This window comes from Phoca vitulina, unplaced genomic scaffold, assembly GCF_004348235.1.
Source record: "Phoca vitulina isolate PV1807 unplaced genomic scaffold, GSC_HSeal_1.0 scaffold23, whole genome shotgun sequence".
Lineage (NCBI taxonomy): Eukaryota > Metazoa > Chordata > Mammalia > Carnivora > Phocidae > Phoca > Phoca vitulina.
Window position 1 is genome coordinate 19,287,309 of NW_022589726.1, and position 14,249 is coordinate 19,301,557.

General features: G+C 46.4%; 1 protein-coding gene across 4 annotated transcripts in view; it reads right to left on the bottom strand.

The window, feature by feature from the left end:
* The window catches only part of SCN8A (sodium voltage-gated channel alpha subunit 8), a 177,579-nt gene that overhangs the window by 14,327 nt on the left and 149,003 nt on the right, over positions 1 to 14,249 (bottom strand). For all 4 annotated transcript variants that reach the window (XM_032420680.1, XM_032420679.1, XM_032420678.1 and 1 more), the window contains exons 20-22: positions 12,315 to 12,488; positions 6,707 to 6,829; positions 582 to 866 (exon numbers count right to left, since the gene is read on the bottom strand). In XM_032420680.1, the coding sequence (XP_032276571.1) occupies positions 582 to 866; positions 6,707 to 6,829; positions 12,315 to 12,488 (582 nt within the window). The remainder of the gene's footprint in view (positions 1 to 581; positions 867 to 6,706; positions 6,830 to 12,314; positions 12,489 to 14,249) is intronic.

Genomic DNA, 14,249 nt, shown 5'->3' on the forward strand with positions numbered 1-14,249 from the left:
TGGTGACAGTGGAAGAGGAAACTAGACATGACGGTAGGCTACATAATTAAAATAAATCCTTTCTTACCGCGATACGTTAATCTGAGACCTTTCTCTGGGGTTGGGCTGACATGAGTGGCAGTATCCTGGCACTGCCATGTTCTTTTCTTTAGTTCACTTAGTGTAGCTGTTATATAGGATTACTCTGCTGAATCAGAATTCCCATTTTTTTGGTGGGGGTGGTGTCTATGCACTTACCTTCTTCCTCCCCCCCACCCCCGCGCCTTCTCCTTAAATACATACTTTGTCCTGGGGAGAGAAGGTGGTCTCTCTGCAACTTTCTTATGCTGCAGGAATCTATTTGTAGCTGAGCAGAACTCTGCTCCTGAGCACAGTGAAAGATCCCCTTTGAGTGAGGTCTTGGGAGAATTCAGAAGTTCTCAGGAAAGATGTCTCCCTGGAACCGGGTTTGGGAAAGGACATTGTTCTCTGTGGCCTACTAGGAGTAATCCTGATTCTGGATGCAGGAATGAGAAGGAACCAAATGCGATTTTTGCCAGCTATCTGAGCGTCACAGGATTGACAAAAACAGCAATGCTTACCACTTGAAGAAGCGCCAGGTAGCCTGCCCCGACGTTGTCAAAGTTGATCTTCACATTCTTCCACCTGATTTCTGTGTTGTTCCCCTCCATGAGCTTTTCACACTCAGTTTTATTGTTGACATCTTCAATATCAAATCGGATTTCAGAAGTCTCATTAAAGCAGTAGTGATACTTTCCCGCAAACAGGTTAACTCCCATGATGCTGAAAATCAGCCAGAAGATGAGACACACCAGCAGCACATTCATGATGGAGGGGATGGCGCCCACCAAGGCATTCACCACCACCTGCATTGGAAGGGGGAGGTTGCTGAGTGTTGGGAGGAAGTATGAGCAAGCATACTCTTTTGATTTCCAGGAGGGGAATGATACTGTGTGGCTTGTTCTGACTATAAAAACGTTACGTCCCCTTTGGAATTAGGGTGGCTGGACAGATCCACAAGTAGGACCAAAATTCTCTAAATCTCTAAAATATATTTTGAGGAATACTAGTAAATTCCATAATATTTATTTCATCTAACACAAATTCCCCTGCCCCAGTTGACCTAGGTCTTCTCTCCCAGGCTCCAACCTGGGATTGAAAAAATTATTTCTTAGTCTAGTCTCCCTCCTTGCCAACTCATAAAATATGTCCCCGTGGGGGAAATCTGATTTCAAGCTCACCAGTTGCCTTTCAACAGACATTCCCCCTCTGCAAAACAAGGTAGGATTGTTCAAAATCACAGAGAACTACCCTTTGGGGTTAGCAGGGAATCAGTCAATGGTACACAAAGTCTCTTTTATGCAAGGCCAGTTATCTTATTTCAGGCAATAGCTGAGCATGCATATTTTGCAGGCTCAAGAGAAAAAAAAAGCTATATTCCCTCTACCAAACAGAATAAAATAAAATCTGAACAGATGTATTTTTCACTCAAGGTTCATTATTCTTCTTAAGCCTTTTTTTTTTTTTTTCTGACTTTGTAGGCTTCTGAATCTGAGTCACCCCTGTTTGGCTAATGCTGATTGATGTCTCTCTGCTCAATCCAGGGCTGGACTCGACTCTTCACAATGTATTAGAAATAGGAATGACTTACGTTTTCTGGAGAGCTCTGAGTTAGATCACTGCTCTTGAAACCCCAAAACCGGCATATTGTTAAAAATCACTGACTGCAGTAAGGCTCAGGAATGAAAAAAATGCAAAGGGAAAAAAACCCTTCAGGAATCAAAGTTTCTGGGTTGTTTTTAACTTTGATTTTGATTCACACTATAGGTGAGAGTAGCTAGACAACACTTCAACTGTGGTGGCAATTTTCACTAGAGGAGCTCAAAGGGCTTATAAAAATAGCATTTCAGGGTGGGGGGGGGAGCAGAAAATAAAGCTGGTGTTCATTCTGCCCTGATTCTCACTTGCTGTTGTCTTAAGCGGGACTGCTAAGGCCCAGAAAGGTGACTCTAAAGTGGGAAGAATGTGTCTTCCTTTTTCTAAATATCCTAGGAAAATTAAAATGGAGTTAAAATAAAAACAATGGATATAAACACAGCTTTCTAATGTTTTGTCAGAAGGAGGTGAGAAGTATCACCGTGTTCTGGCCTCAGTTTTTCAGTGCAGGGAAGAGGCAGGACATAGACACTACATATGCACAGCATCAAAAGGGCCCACAGGGCTGTGCTGTGGAAGGAACACCAGGGGGCAGCTCTGGGCTCCGTTTGAGCCCAACTTGACGTGGGGTTGGGTTTTCCTTATCTTCTGTTCTCGCTTTAGACTGCAATGTCACTGGTAGGAACGCGGGGCTGGGAAGAGCTGTTCTGTCCTATATAAAAAAGGCAATGATATTCTGCTAAGGAGTCACTCTTCTTTAGATTAAAATATTAGTTTTGTGTTTCTCCAATTCACATATGAAGGCCTTTAGATTGAGAGGTAGTTATTTCTTAATTCTTAGACCAAGAAATCTCTTCTAGATTTAATAACTCTGTCATTAGTGTAAAATGATTACCCTTCAACTGTTCATTACTTTGAGGGAGGAAAGCCAGAATATCTGAAATCTAGAAAATCCTCTATGTTATTTTGGAGAATGATTGATTGATTGATTGATTGATGTTACCAAATTTGTCAGGTGATCAGATTTGAATTTTACCTCCTCATTCTACAGTTGCTCACCCCTTGGTGGAGCACCAGAAAGCAATGAAATGTGCAAAAGAACAGGCAAAAAGAGGATGATCCACAAATGGAATAATCATTTCTCGGACAATAAGAGAGTCGATTATCAAAATTCAAAAGCTCAAGTCTATGTGACAGCATTTTGCAGCAGAGCTTAGGTGAGAGATCATGACCTTCTATTAGACCATCACAGGTGTGCAATAGGGAAGTAGGCCCCAAAAGATTTCAAACCTAGAAATGCTTCTTTTTATCTCAATTCAGAATCTACCTCCTCTAGGAACTCTTCTGACTATCTTAACCCAGTCTAACCCGTCCTGCACAGTGTTACACGTTACAGTTAAATATGGGGTAATATTTATAGCAGGGAAGAGTAATTAGCTCGTTAACTAAGTGACCTCTTCCCACTTTTATACTCATAGATCTGATCAACAGAATCAATACACAAAAGTATTTACTGAACCTTGTTCTCTGATATGTAGGACATAAAATCCTATAAAATCCAATGTACTTATATGATATAAATGTACTTTTGATTAATTATAACCAAAGAAAAACTTCTTAGCTTAGCTTTATGAATAAAACAGTAAACAGTTGATGAAATTTACTAATAATTCTTCCTGGCTGTAGACATTAGCTAATAATGAAAATTGTTTAACCGTGCTCCATATATAATTGTCATCGTGCTGATATTCTCAGTGACCAAAGGGCAAGAAGCACTCTCGCACTACAGGTAAGTGCAAATGGCAATTCAAGTTTCCATAGGCAGTCACTTCGTGAATTGGTCCCTAACAACTCTTGAGTTATTCTACATTGCCTTTAGTTATGATAAAAACTCATTGTTCAAAACTAGGTATAGAAATATTACTAAAACTTGGGTCTAGCAATCTATGAAGTTACTGTTTTCAATGGACATTTATACTTAAAGATTGCTTCAAATCTACTTAACTGATGAAAAAATTCCAATGGATACTAATTCTTAGAGCAGTGTTGTCTTCTCATAATGCCTAGAACATTACCATTCATTAAATGCTATAAAATCTGTCAAATAGCTTTTAATATCTGGCAGAGGGAACATGGCTTTAATGGACAACTATGTACTGACAATCAACAAAAAGGCATGCATGTTTCATAGCATTATATACCCTCAAAAATTTAATAGCACAGCAAAATCTCTTAAATGAAGATTACTATGGAGGAGAGAAAAGCAAAGAACTACATTAAGTGTTCCTTTGTCAAGAGCATGAGTGTTTCGATTTTCTGGTGTTTGGTTTGAGGAAGGAGAGAGGAAGACCTGAAGTCAGTGTCCCGGGACGGGCTGGGGCCCTATGTTCCCTCCCAAACGGAGGTCTGAGCCCACCATTGGAACAGCACAGTGACGGTTGAGCCCACTTGCATTGATGGTATTCAGGTTATGAAGAGTTCTTACTGAACATTTTCTAAGGGTAATTGCTCAGTGTCGGTGTATGTAAGAACCCAAACCAAAAAAATAGAAAACATATGCCCCTATAGGACAGTAGCCTTCAAATAAAATGTATACCTAATCCTGTTTATCACTGGGAAGCTGACTGTTAGCTCAGGCAGATTCAGTCTTTTCTTCCTGCAGTTACTCCTTCACAGAGGGGCTGGGAAACTGCAGTACAGGACTGGGTCCTGAGCCCTCTCCCCTGCCCAACCAGAAGTGGTCAGTTCTGCTGGCTGACCGGAGCCAACCAAACCAAGGGACACTCCTCTACCAGAGCTTCCCTTACTGAACACTCATTGTTTGAAATCCTGGCTTTCGGTTCAAACTGGTTTTCGCTCATATTCTCTTAGCTGAAAAAAACCTTCATGTAGAGGTTTCACTTTCTCATGCTTTTTCAGAGAAAACTTTCTGCCGGTTCTGATCACTGCTTCTGGTCCCTAAATTACTTGAAAGTTGGCAACTAGAAGTTCTTGGGGAATGGAAACTGGGAATCCGAGGAAAGGTGGGGAGAGGGGGAGGGGCTGAAGGGAAGAGGTGTGGCCACCCAAAGGGCCCCTGAGTCCAGGTGACTCAAATAACCTCCTCATGAGCAAGCTGGCCCCAGCTGGTCATCGGGGACGACTTCTGCCACGGGCGAGGCCTGGCAGTAATGAGCAGCCGGGTGGAGAAAGTTAGTAGCAAGTGTCAGCTGGGCATTTTCTCTTGGGCTTTCTTCAGCTATGACCAGTCTGGCTTTAGGAGGTCCAGGATCACTGGCACCGGCTGAGGAAGAGCACAGGCTGCTGAGGTGGCTACCGTGTGCCCAGGACGGTCTTCAACAGCCTTCTTTTACTCCTCAGGGTTTCAGTCGCCAGCACCGATTATCAACGCTCTAAACAGAACTGATAGGACTTATGAGAAGAGTTTCACCAGCCCTTGCTGAAAACAGTGGGAAGGCGGGGGAGGCGGGGAGGGCACGGTAGTCCTAGGTCTAATGACCCGGAACACGGAGTCGTCCGCAGAATACTCTCTCTCTCCCTCACTCTAGCCTGCGCCTACCGGTCACCTCACTGCACTCGTTCTGAAATCTCTCTTCTTTCTGGGAGAAAGACTCAGACTCCCAAGTTTCGCTTTGTTTTTTAAATTGAAAGAAGTCTGTGTTGCCGTGGACCTGACCTTCCTGCCGACGGTTTAGGTGGGTTGCGGAAAGCTTATATGCAGTAAACCGAACCGTGACTGTGCTACAGAAAAGACACAATTGGTGGCGAAAAGTATTTGTCTGAAGAAACTAACAAAATACAATGCCCGAGGCGCAGTGACGTTTTCACCCTCCTGTCCACCTGTGGGGAGTTCTGTGGAGCGGTGGCCAGGGAGCACAGACGAGGAGTGGGTGAAGCGGCACGGGCCTCGTACCTAGTCTCTCCAGTCGGCCTTGCTTCCTGGGGGCCACTGGAACCATTTAATTTTTATTCCTACATTCTGGTATTTGCACATTTAAAAACATATCCTCTGGTTTGCTCTCCTGCATGTATTCAACATCTGAATGGAAACGAGTTTTCTTGGTCTCGTTAAGTTTAACAGACCTCTCTGTTACCACAGGACAATGATTACCACTAAAAGCCAGTTGCCCACTTGATTTTAGGAAATTGACTTTTTAGCATGTGTGTGTGTGCACACGCACATGCACACACATGCACATTTTTTTTTTTAACCAAGAGAGACAGCAAAAGGGCACCAAAAGAGGGAGCCTTGTTTCTAAGTTGGCAGGGTGACAGCACCTTGCCCTGTTTGGATTTGGGTGGAGTATCACCAAAGCAGGAAGAGCAGGTGTCAAGAAATTTCAGGAGAACTAGCTGAGAAGTCATCTGGCATCATACCTGATTGTTATTTTGATGGTGTCAGGATAGGGGACCATATAGCGTGGGCAGAGGGGTGGGGGGTGAGGAGGAAAGCTTTGCTATCAGACAGAGGCTGCCAGTCCTTATGGGACTGGGCTGAGAACAACAAGGTGCAATAAGAGGAATCAGAATAGAAAGAAAAGCATTTCTTTTCCCAGGGCCATGCCAAATTCTGCTCCATTCCCAATTCCAGGCCTGCCATCATGTCTTTCAGCTGCCTTCTCAGTGACGGCAAGGCCACAGTCCCCACCTGGCTGATGCCCCTACATGGCACTCGCCCTGCCTGCAGCCTCTGCTTTTCAGTGGGTCTGTGGGTTACAATTCCCCTTCTTTGCACCTGGTGATTCTCCCTATTAAATCAACAGCCCAGAAAGCCGCCCCGAGTGCTACAGGTAAGCCAGGCCAAATGAGAATAGCCAGCGTTAACATGTTCTGCGATGGCACGCTGTTGGGGTGGGGCCCATATTAATGTGATGAGGCAGCTTGATGCGACCCCCTCGCACGGGGCAGGTGCGGGGAGAGAGTGGAGGATCAAATCAGCAGCTGCATCACAGATCGTGTCTGAATGATCTTCCCACCGTGTGATCAGTTCTAGCATGCGTAAACAGTTTCCATCGGCATGCAGAAGGATCAGCTGCTCTTAGTATCTTACCCTCATCCCTTCAAATCGTGATAAGGCTCTTAAGGGTCTCAAAGCTCTTAGGGTCCTAAGGGACTTTATGGCACCTAGTTCCGAGTAGCCCAGGGCATTAGCTATAAGGCTGACTAAAGAGACCTACACGGAAACAGAAGAGAAAAACAAAAACAAAAAAGGAAACAAAACAAAACAAAGAAAAACAAGAAAAGAGGTTCCAGAGTGTTAGAATAAAGCCCCTAGCACTGATTACACAGATTGGGCCCCCCAGGGAGAGAGAGTGGGTAACACCAGCTGCCTACTTCAACTTGGACTCAAACGACCTGAAAGGAAAGGAGGTTGAGAGGCAGAAGAAAAAACACAGGGGGGAGGAGAAAATCGAGAGGAGGCGGTAGAACATACATACAGGTTGGCAAAGGGAAGAGGCTGAAGGGAGAGGGGGAATGAGGACGTTCCAGTGGAAGGAGAGGAGCCTGAACAGATGACAAAAACCTTACCCTCGCCCTTTACAGCCTCTGCAGCTCCCAGAAGTTGCCATTAAATTAAGCCAGACAAATTTAATGGTACCTATGGAAAAGAATACAGATAAATACACACACTCCACACAAGCTGCCCCCTCCTCAGCTCATTCACCATGGATTTCCAACAGGGACAAGCTCTCTTGCTCCTGGTTGACAAGAAACCATTTGCTGGAGAATGTGATGAGTTACTACATCAACAAAGGAAACGTATCCAGTAGGCGCCACAGCTGGCTTTGCAGTTCCCGAGAAGGCAAGAACCAAAGGAAGCAATTTCTAGACAGAGTTTTGGCTCCACGAGAACTCCCTTAAGCAATTCTTCCATCTCTCACTTTCAACTATAATAATCCCTCCGTCTTTGAACTACCACCATGACTCCTTCATGAGAACTTGGATGGGTCTGAAAACTGAACCCATATTTCTCCTTATCATCCCCATTCTTCCTCTCCAGAATGGCTCAAAATGAACCGGCCTCAGGTCTGTCCCTTCCTGGACCATCTTCTACTCTCATTGTTAGAAAAACAGCTGGAAGGATTCTTAGAAAAATTTTAGAAATTCTATTCACAGAGGAGCACATGGAGACCCACGAGAATCTGCCAAGTGTCACACTGGCGTTCTGGAGCCAGAAAGAGAGACCCACCCTCCTGGTTTGTAGGCCAGAGCTCCTTCTGCCACAGACAGGTCACCTCCCCGACTGGCAGGTACAACATCCCAAGAGAGGGTTATCGGTATCTGAACAATCCGGAGTTGACTGTATTGCCCTGCTGGGGAGAAGCTTGCAAGTCTCCAGACCTGGTGTCATGATGGTCAAATGCCTTCCTGCTCTTCCCGAGCCAAACTCACCTTGCCCGACCAGAGCGCTCAGAGCAGTTCCCAGGTGGTCCCATAACACCGGATGCTGACTATACCGAGGGCCGCCTGGGCCTGACCTGAGCTCCCACCAAAGGAAACTACCTTTAGCAGATCAAATCCCGACATGGCTGGGGCTCTGGGTTTCTTGGAGCAGTCTTTCCCGAGTACTGCACCACAAATTCTGGGATAGGTTAAGATGTTCCCATCAATCACTCTTAAGTTCCCTCTACTGGAAAGTGGTGGTTACAGATCTGCTTGGCCTAATTGATGTTTTAAAGCCAAATTAGAGGAGAAAAAAAGGAAACAATCTACAACTCAGTTTCATTTGTTGCTTTTTATCTCTAGCCGAGGGCTTTAATTCTTTGATTCTGTATCTCTGAACTGTATAAAATGTTTTAAAAAATAATTTCTTTTTACAATGAAGCAGCAGGACTGACAGGAGGTAGAAGTGGAATGTCCGTGACCTAGTGAGGGAAAGGAATGAGCAGGCTCAAGGATTTCAATTTTTTAAAAGGGGTGTGAACCTTTATCCATGCATGGGCTCATAATCCATCAGTGTAGGTATCTTCCCTGGAGTCCTAGGCAGTATTCAAAGCGAATCTGGAATTAAAGCCTGCCCTATTTACTCATGTTCTTTGAAGGGTACATGCTTCAGAGTTCAATTTTTGTCTAAAACAAGGGCCTCAAAAGCTTTATCTGGAACACAGTAGCCCAACCAATCATTTTCCCTCCATTCATCATTACCAGGAAGAATCTACATGGAGGTGTTTTTGCCTATTATTGCCAAGTGCAGCCAACTCTTAACACCAAATAATCTATAATTGCCAGATTCTTAGTGAGACCCCAGTAGGTACACCTGAAGGTGAGCTATCCCATCTTGACTAAGTGCCTGAGTTCAAAATACCCGAGTCAACCTCATCCTGAGAAACTATGCCAGGTAAGGACCACCAAACACTAAGCTTTGAGGGGCGATGGGCCCCACGCATGATGGGCCCCACACATGGCAGGGAGACCCGGCTCTTCGGGGGGGCCAGGGGTGGTTAATCTGATAACGAAGAGGCCTGAGGTGGGAAGAAGGATGGAGGTACTGATGCCGATCCCGAGGTTGGCTCTAAATGGTGCCAAGATAATGTGCTGCTCAGTGGATCAATCTAGCCAAGATCTCCCAAGGCAGGGTCAGCAAGGATCCTATGTGGGCTATTCCTTAGCAGCTGAGGGCGCTCTGATAATCCTGAGTCCCCATGTTAAACTTTCACTGGAGGTAACCAAATCATTGCTGAAAGTACACTTTAAGGAAAGAATCAAACCTGGAAAAAAGAAAGGAGTTGAGGGGAAGTAAAAATTCAGGGTATCAGTGGCTACAGGAATGGAAAAAAAGGGAGACACTGGGTGGACTTCTTCCAAATGATGTGAACATTTTCAAATGGAGAATGTCTGTAATAGTCTCAATTCAGGATGCGTGGTCTCTGAAAGTTCCCGTCCTTGGAACCGATACGCTGGCTAACCTCCGGATATGATGGGATAAATTTCCCTAGGGGAAAGATGACAAAATTCTTCTACAGGACAAGATCTCCAGTGCAGCCAAGAACCTGAGCAAAATGAAACATTGTCTCTGGGAATTACATGCCTTGTAACCAAAGAGAATTAACCTTGGAAATTGTCGGGATTATCCACGTGATTATAAAAAGTCCTCTTAGCAGCTTTAAGGGACAAGACAAAGGAATGAGAATCCATTAGGGAAACAAACATGGTGATGAAAAACAGATTTGGACATCTAGTCACTGGGGGATGAGATGGGAAGAAGAGAGCCTCTCAGAGATGGTGCTAAAGTAGGACCTAAAATTTACACCTGCTGGATGTTCTAGAATGCCAAAGGCACAAGACAGCAAAAACTGTGATGGCTCCAGCTGTTCTTCTTTCTCCATTCACAACTGAGCCTGCTTCTCCATTCACAACTCAGGGTGGCAAACGGTGCAGCCACAGTGCGGACTGGAGCTGCTCCCACTTAGCGCATGCTGCTTTAGACTGTGATTATTTGTATACATGTCTCATCTTTCCAGGCCCTTCGAGGGAACTGTCCATGTCTTCTGTTCTCTGTATCTCCCACAACTCCTGGCAGGAGGCTTGGCATGTTGTGGGTGCTCAGTAAACATGATACAAAATGCACTGTTGTGTCCAAGAGAAGTCAGTGGATGGGAGGGTCCCGGGGGAGCCCTGTTCCCAGAATGCTGGATTACCGCAAGGCTGGAGTCAGGCCCGAGCAGTCCTGCAAGCCGGTGTGAGTGCCTAAGGAGCTAGGGCCATGGCTGCCTGCCCCACATGACTCCCTACAGCTTCTGGGACAGCTCTACACAGAGAATGGTATTTGATTTCTATTTGTTGACTAATAACTGGTACAGAGGTGTTCTTAGGAACCACTGTCAGGTCTCAAGGCAATATAAGAATCCAGCAACTCCCTCAAGCTGGGGAATTTATGGATTACTGTTGGCCACATGTCTGTCTCATACTTCCTTTTCTCTTTTTTTTTTAAAGATTTTATTTATTTATTTGACAGAGAGAGAGACAGCGAGAGAGGGAACACAAACAGGGGGAGTGGGAGAGGGAGAAGCAGGCCTCCCGCTGAGCAGGGAGCCCGATGCGGGGCTCGATCCCAGGACCATGGGATCATGACCTGAGCTGAAGACAGATGCTTAATGACTGAGCCACCCAGGTGCCCCTGTCTCATACTTCTATTTCTCTGCCACCCAGTATGAAAAGTGATAGAAATGTTTGCTAAATAAATGGTGATGTGCAGGACAGTCAATGCTTTTACCAGCTTATTTGGGTACCCGGTGGTCCTGTTCTGTGGAAAGAGAGCAGGCCCAGAGTCCCTTTAGTTCTCTGGGCCATCTCCCAAGCCCATTTCTTAATTCTCAGAGCTCGGGCTTTCCGTCCGCGGGAGGCGGAGCCCTTCCGTCAGAAGGTACTAGCGGTAGTCGCTGAAGGGGGTGCTGAAACCTCTTGCTAGAGAGGCCTCGTGCTGGTGCCCTCTGAGGCAGTACCTGTTTGGTTCACTTTAAGGGCAGAGGGTGACTTTCACCTCATCTGGCATCTTCTAAAGGCCTGATTTCTGAAAAGGGAATGCAAATAGGAGCAGAGCGAGAGCTCCTGGAAGGAGTCATTAACCACGGAAGTCGGAAGTCGCAGACACTGTGTAGGAACAGGAATGCATTTATAGAGCAGAGATCACTGGTGCAGAGTGCTGGGCTCCTGTCATTTGACAGAAGCTTCCATGCTGCTCTGTTCGGGATCCCAGAGGCACGCTCTAGGTAGTTTACTATACAGCTGAGGAAATATATATTCTATATGTACCCACCCAGCCTCCAAACACTCCATTTGCTTGGTACTTAGCGCTCAGCAGGAAGTGAATTCTCCGTAGGCCCTGGTCCTGAAATTCCCATTCACCCTTTCTTTCAAATGCTGATTTGGCTAGAAGAAAAGAGCTTTAGTGATTACACAGAATCAGAAGCACTCAACACAGTTAGAAAAGCCAACAAGGAACAAGGGCTGGAGGGGTGAGCAACAGTTACAGATGATGCAGCTTAAACCCTGAAAAATAACAGAGGAGGTGATGGCCGGCAAGCCTTGCAGATGATCAGAGGCCACCAAGCCTTGGAGATGGTCTTGGAATCTGGAGGAAAAAAGGATTCTCTTAAGTGTGATCACCACTGTGGAAATGGCAATGTGTGGGAAGGCGGGGAGGTTATTTTGGTGTGAACGCCACCTCCTCTGGATAGACTGACTTGTTCAGAGGAGTCTGGTATGAAGCCTTTAGTTGATGGAAGTGTCCAGAGGAACGGTCAGCAGAGAGCCTACCCAGATCCGCCCCCCAACCTGGACTCCAGCAGCACCCACGTCATCCTCACCCCTCTCCTGGCACCAGAAAGAGGACAGCCTGCTGGTGTGGGGCAAGAACCTTCTTGTTCCCAGCCTAATAACAAGGGGCGCTGGCACCAATGATTGCACTCCCCATTCCTAATCTCTGACTCTTCTAAGCTGAACCACCAGAGCACAGAGCCGGCTGGTTAGTCCCTGGAGCAAATGTAGGGCCTCTCAGAGCACTGTCTGAGTGCTCCGACAGGAGCTTTACCCAAAACTACACCTCCATCTTGTCCGACATCCTGGGTCCCCAGGCAACTCTGGCCATTCGAGGAAGGAACATCCCTGCTTTTGTTTTGCTACCAGAAGGGGTGGGGAGTAGAAAGCAGGACACGTACAGCCACAATGAGGAAGTCCAGCCAGCACCAGGCATTGGTGAAGAACTTGACGAAGCCGTAGGCTGTCCACTTGAGCAACATCTCCAGGATGAAGATGTAGGTGAAGACTTTGTCAGCGTATTCCAGGATGGTACGGATGGTCTTTCTCTGCTCGATGTAGATGTCCTCGAAGGCCTGAAAGAGAAGCAGTGGCTGCCTACCGTGCCTGAAGGCAGGCAAGCCGGGCTGGAAGGCCCCCCTCACCTCAGCAGCTCCTCCCCCTGCGGCGGGCCTAACCTCGGCTTCCTGTCTCTCTCACCCCACCCCCCTGCCTCATGCGGCTTCTTAGATAAAGTCTTACTGAGACACAATCCACATACCATGCAATTCAGCGATTTAAAGCTTACGGTTCAAAAGCTCTCAGTATATTCAGAGTTGTGCATCCATCACACAATCAAGTTTAGAATATCTTCATCTACCCCAAAAAGAAACCCCACACCTTCTAGCTGCCACCCTCTAGCCTCCCTGTCTCCCACGAGTCCCAGGCAACCACTGTGCTATTTTCTCTCTTCATGTGAAGGGAATCAGCCGATCTGTGGTCCCTGGTGACTGGCTTCTCTCCCTGCGCACAGTTTTCCAAGTTCGTCCCTGCTGCAGCCCACATCAGTGCTGCATTTCCCTTGACTGCTGAATAAGACTCCAATGTACGGCTGTACCGCAGTCTGTTTACCTTCCTCACTGACGGACATTCATGTGCCTACGTTCTGGCTATTGTGAACAGCGCTGCCGCGAGCATTCACGCATCCTTTTTTATGTGGACATGTCTTCATCTCTCTAGGGTATAATACCAAGGAGCAGAACTGCCGGCTCACATGGTAACTGTAGGCTTCAGTTTTTGAGGTACTGCCAAACAGCTCCCCAAAATGGCGGCACCATTCTACATTTCCTCCGGCAGCGTATGAGGGTTCCAGGTTCTCCGTGTCCTTGCCAACACTCTATATGTTTATATGATAACATCTTTTCTCCCTTCAGCCCCTGATGCCACAGATTCAGGGGGAGGGTCACAGGGCTGGGAGATGCTCAGGTGAAGAAAATCTTAGTCCGACTTTCTCTCTCTGGAATTCCTGAATGAGGTCACTCCCTAACACGAAGGTATGAGCATTCCCATGACTGGAGTGGTGGGCTGCGGAGGGAGAGGAGGGGGTCCTGCAGCGTGAGAGAAAACTACAGGCGGAACAAAAGTCCTGTGTCCTGCAATGGGAGGTCCTGCTCCAGACAGTTCTGAAAGGAAGGACAGAATTGGGCTGCCTGCAGATACATTTCCAACATGGGGGCACATGGACATCAGGTACTCCAGTTCCATTACTGGGCAGTTGGGGAGAGGTCATAGGTCCATAGTCCTTCTCAGGGGTCTGCTCAGTGAAAAACTCAACAGCTTTCACGTCAAGTTTCCCCTTACCTCTCTTTGCAGAGATTCACTCTGTCACCCAATACATGTGAGATGCCCCAGACTGGGCTTCCCGTCACTGGTGGCTCTATCCCCTCTCTCTGAAGTCCCATCATAACCCCATTCTTGGCTTCTCTCAGACATTTTAGCTATGGCTTCACTTTGTTATTCTTTTTTTTTTTTTTTTTTTGAGAGACAGAGAGAGAGTGAGAGAGTGGAGAGTGGGGGTGAGGGTCAGAGGGAGAGAGAGAATCTCCATCAGACTCCCTGCTGAGCCCAACGCAGGGCTTGATCCTATAACCCTGAGATCATGACCTGAGCCGAAATCAAGAGTTGGGTGTTTAACCAACTGAGCCACCCAGGCGCCCCTTCACTTTACTATTTTTAGGTCTCAAGCCTACTAGTTGCACAGGATCTTCATGTACTGAGCCAAGTACCCCTTGTTTTATTCATCTACAATAAAGAAAAACTGTCAAAGGTGAGCAGTAAAGAAAGTTCAAAACTTCTGT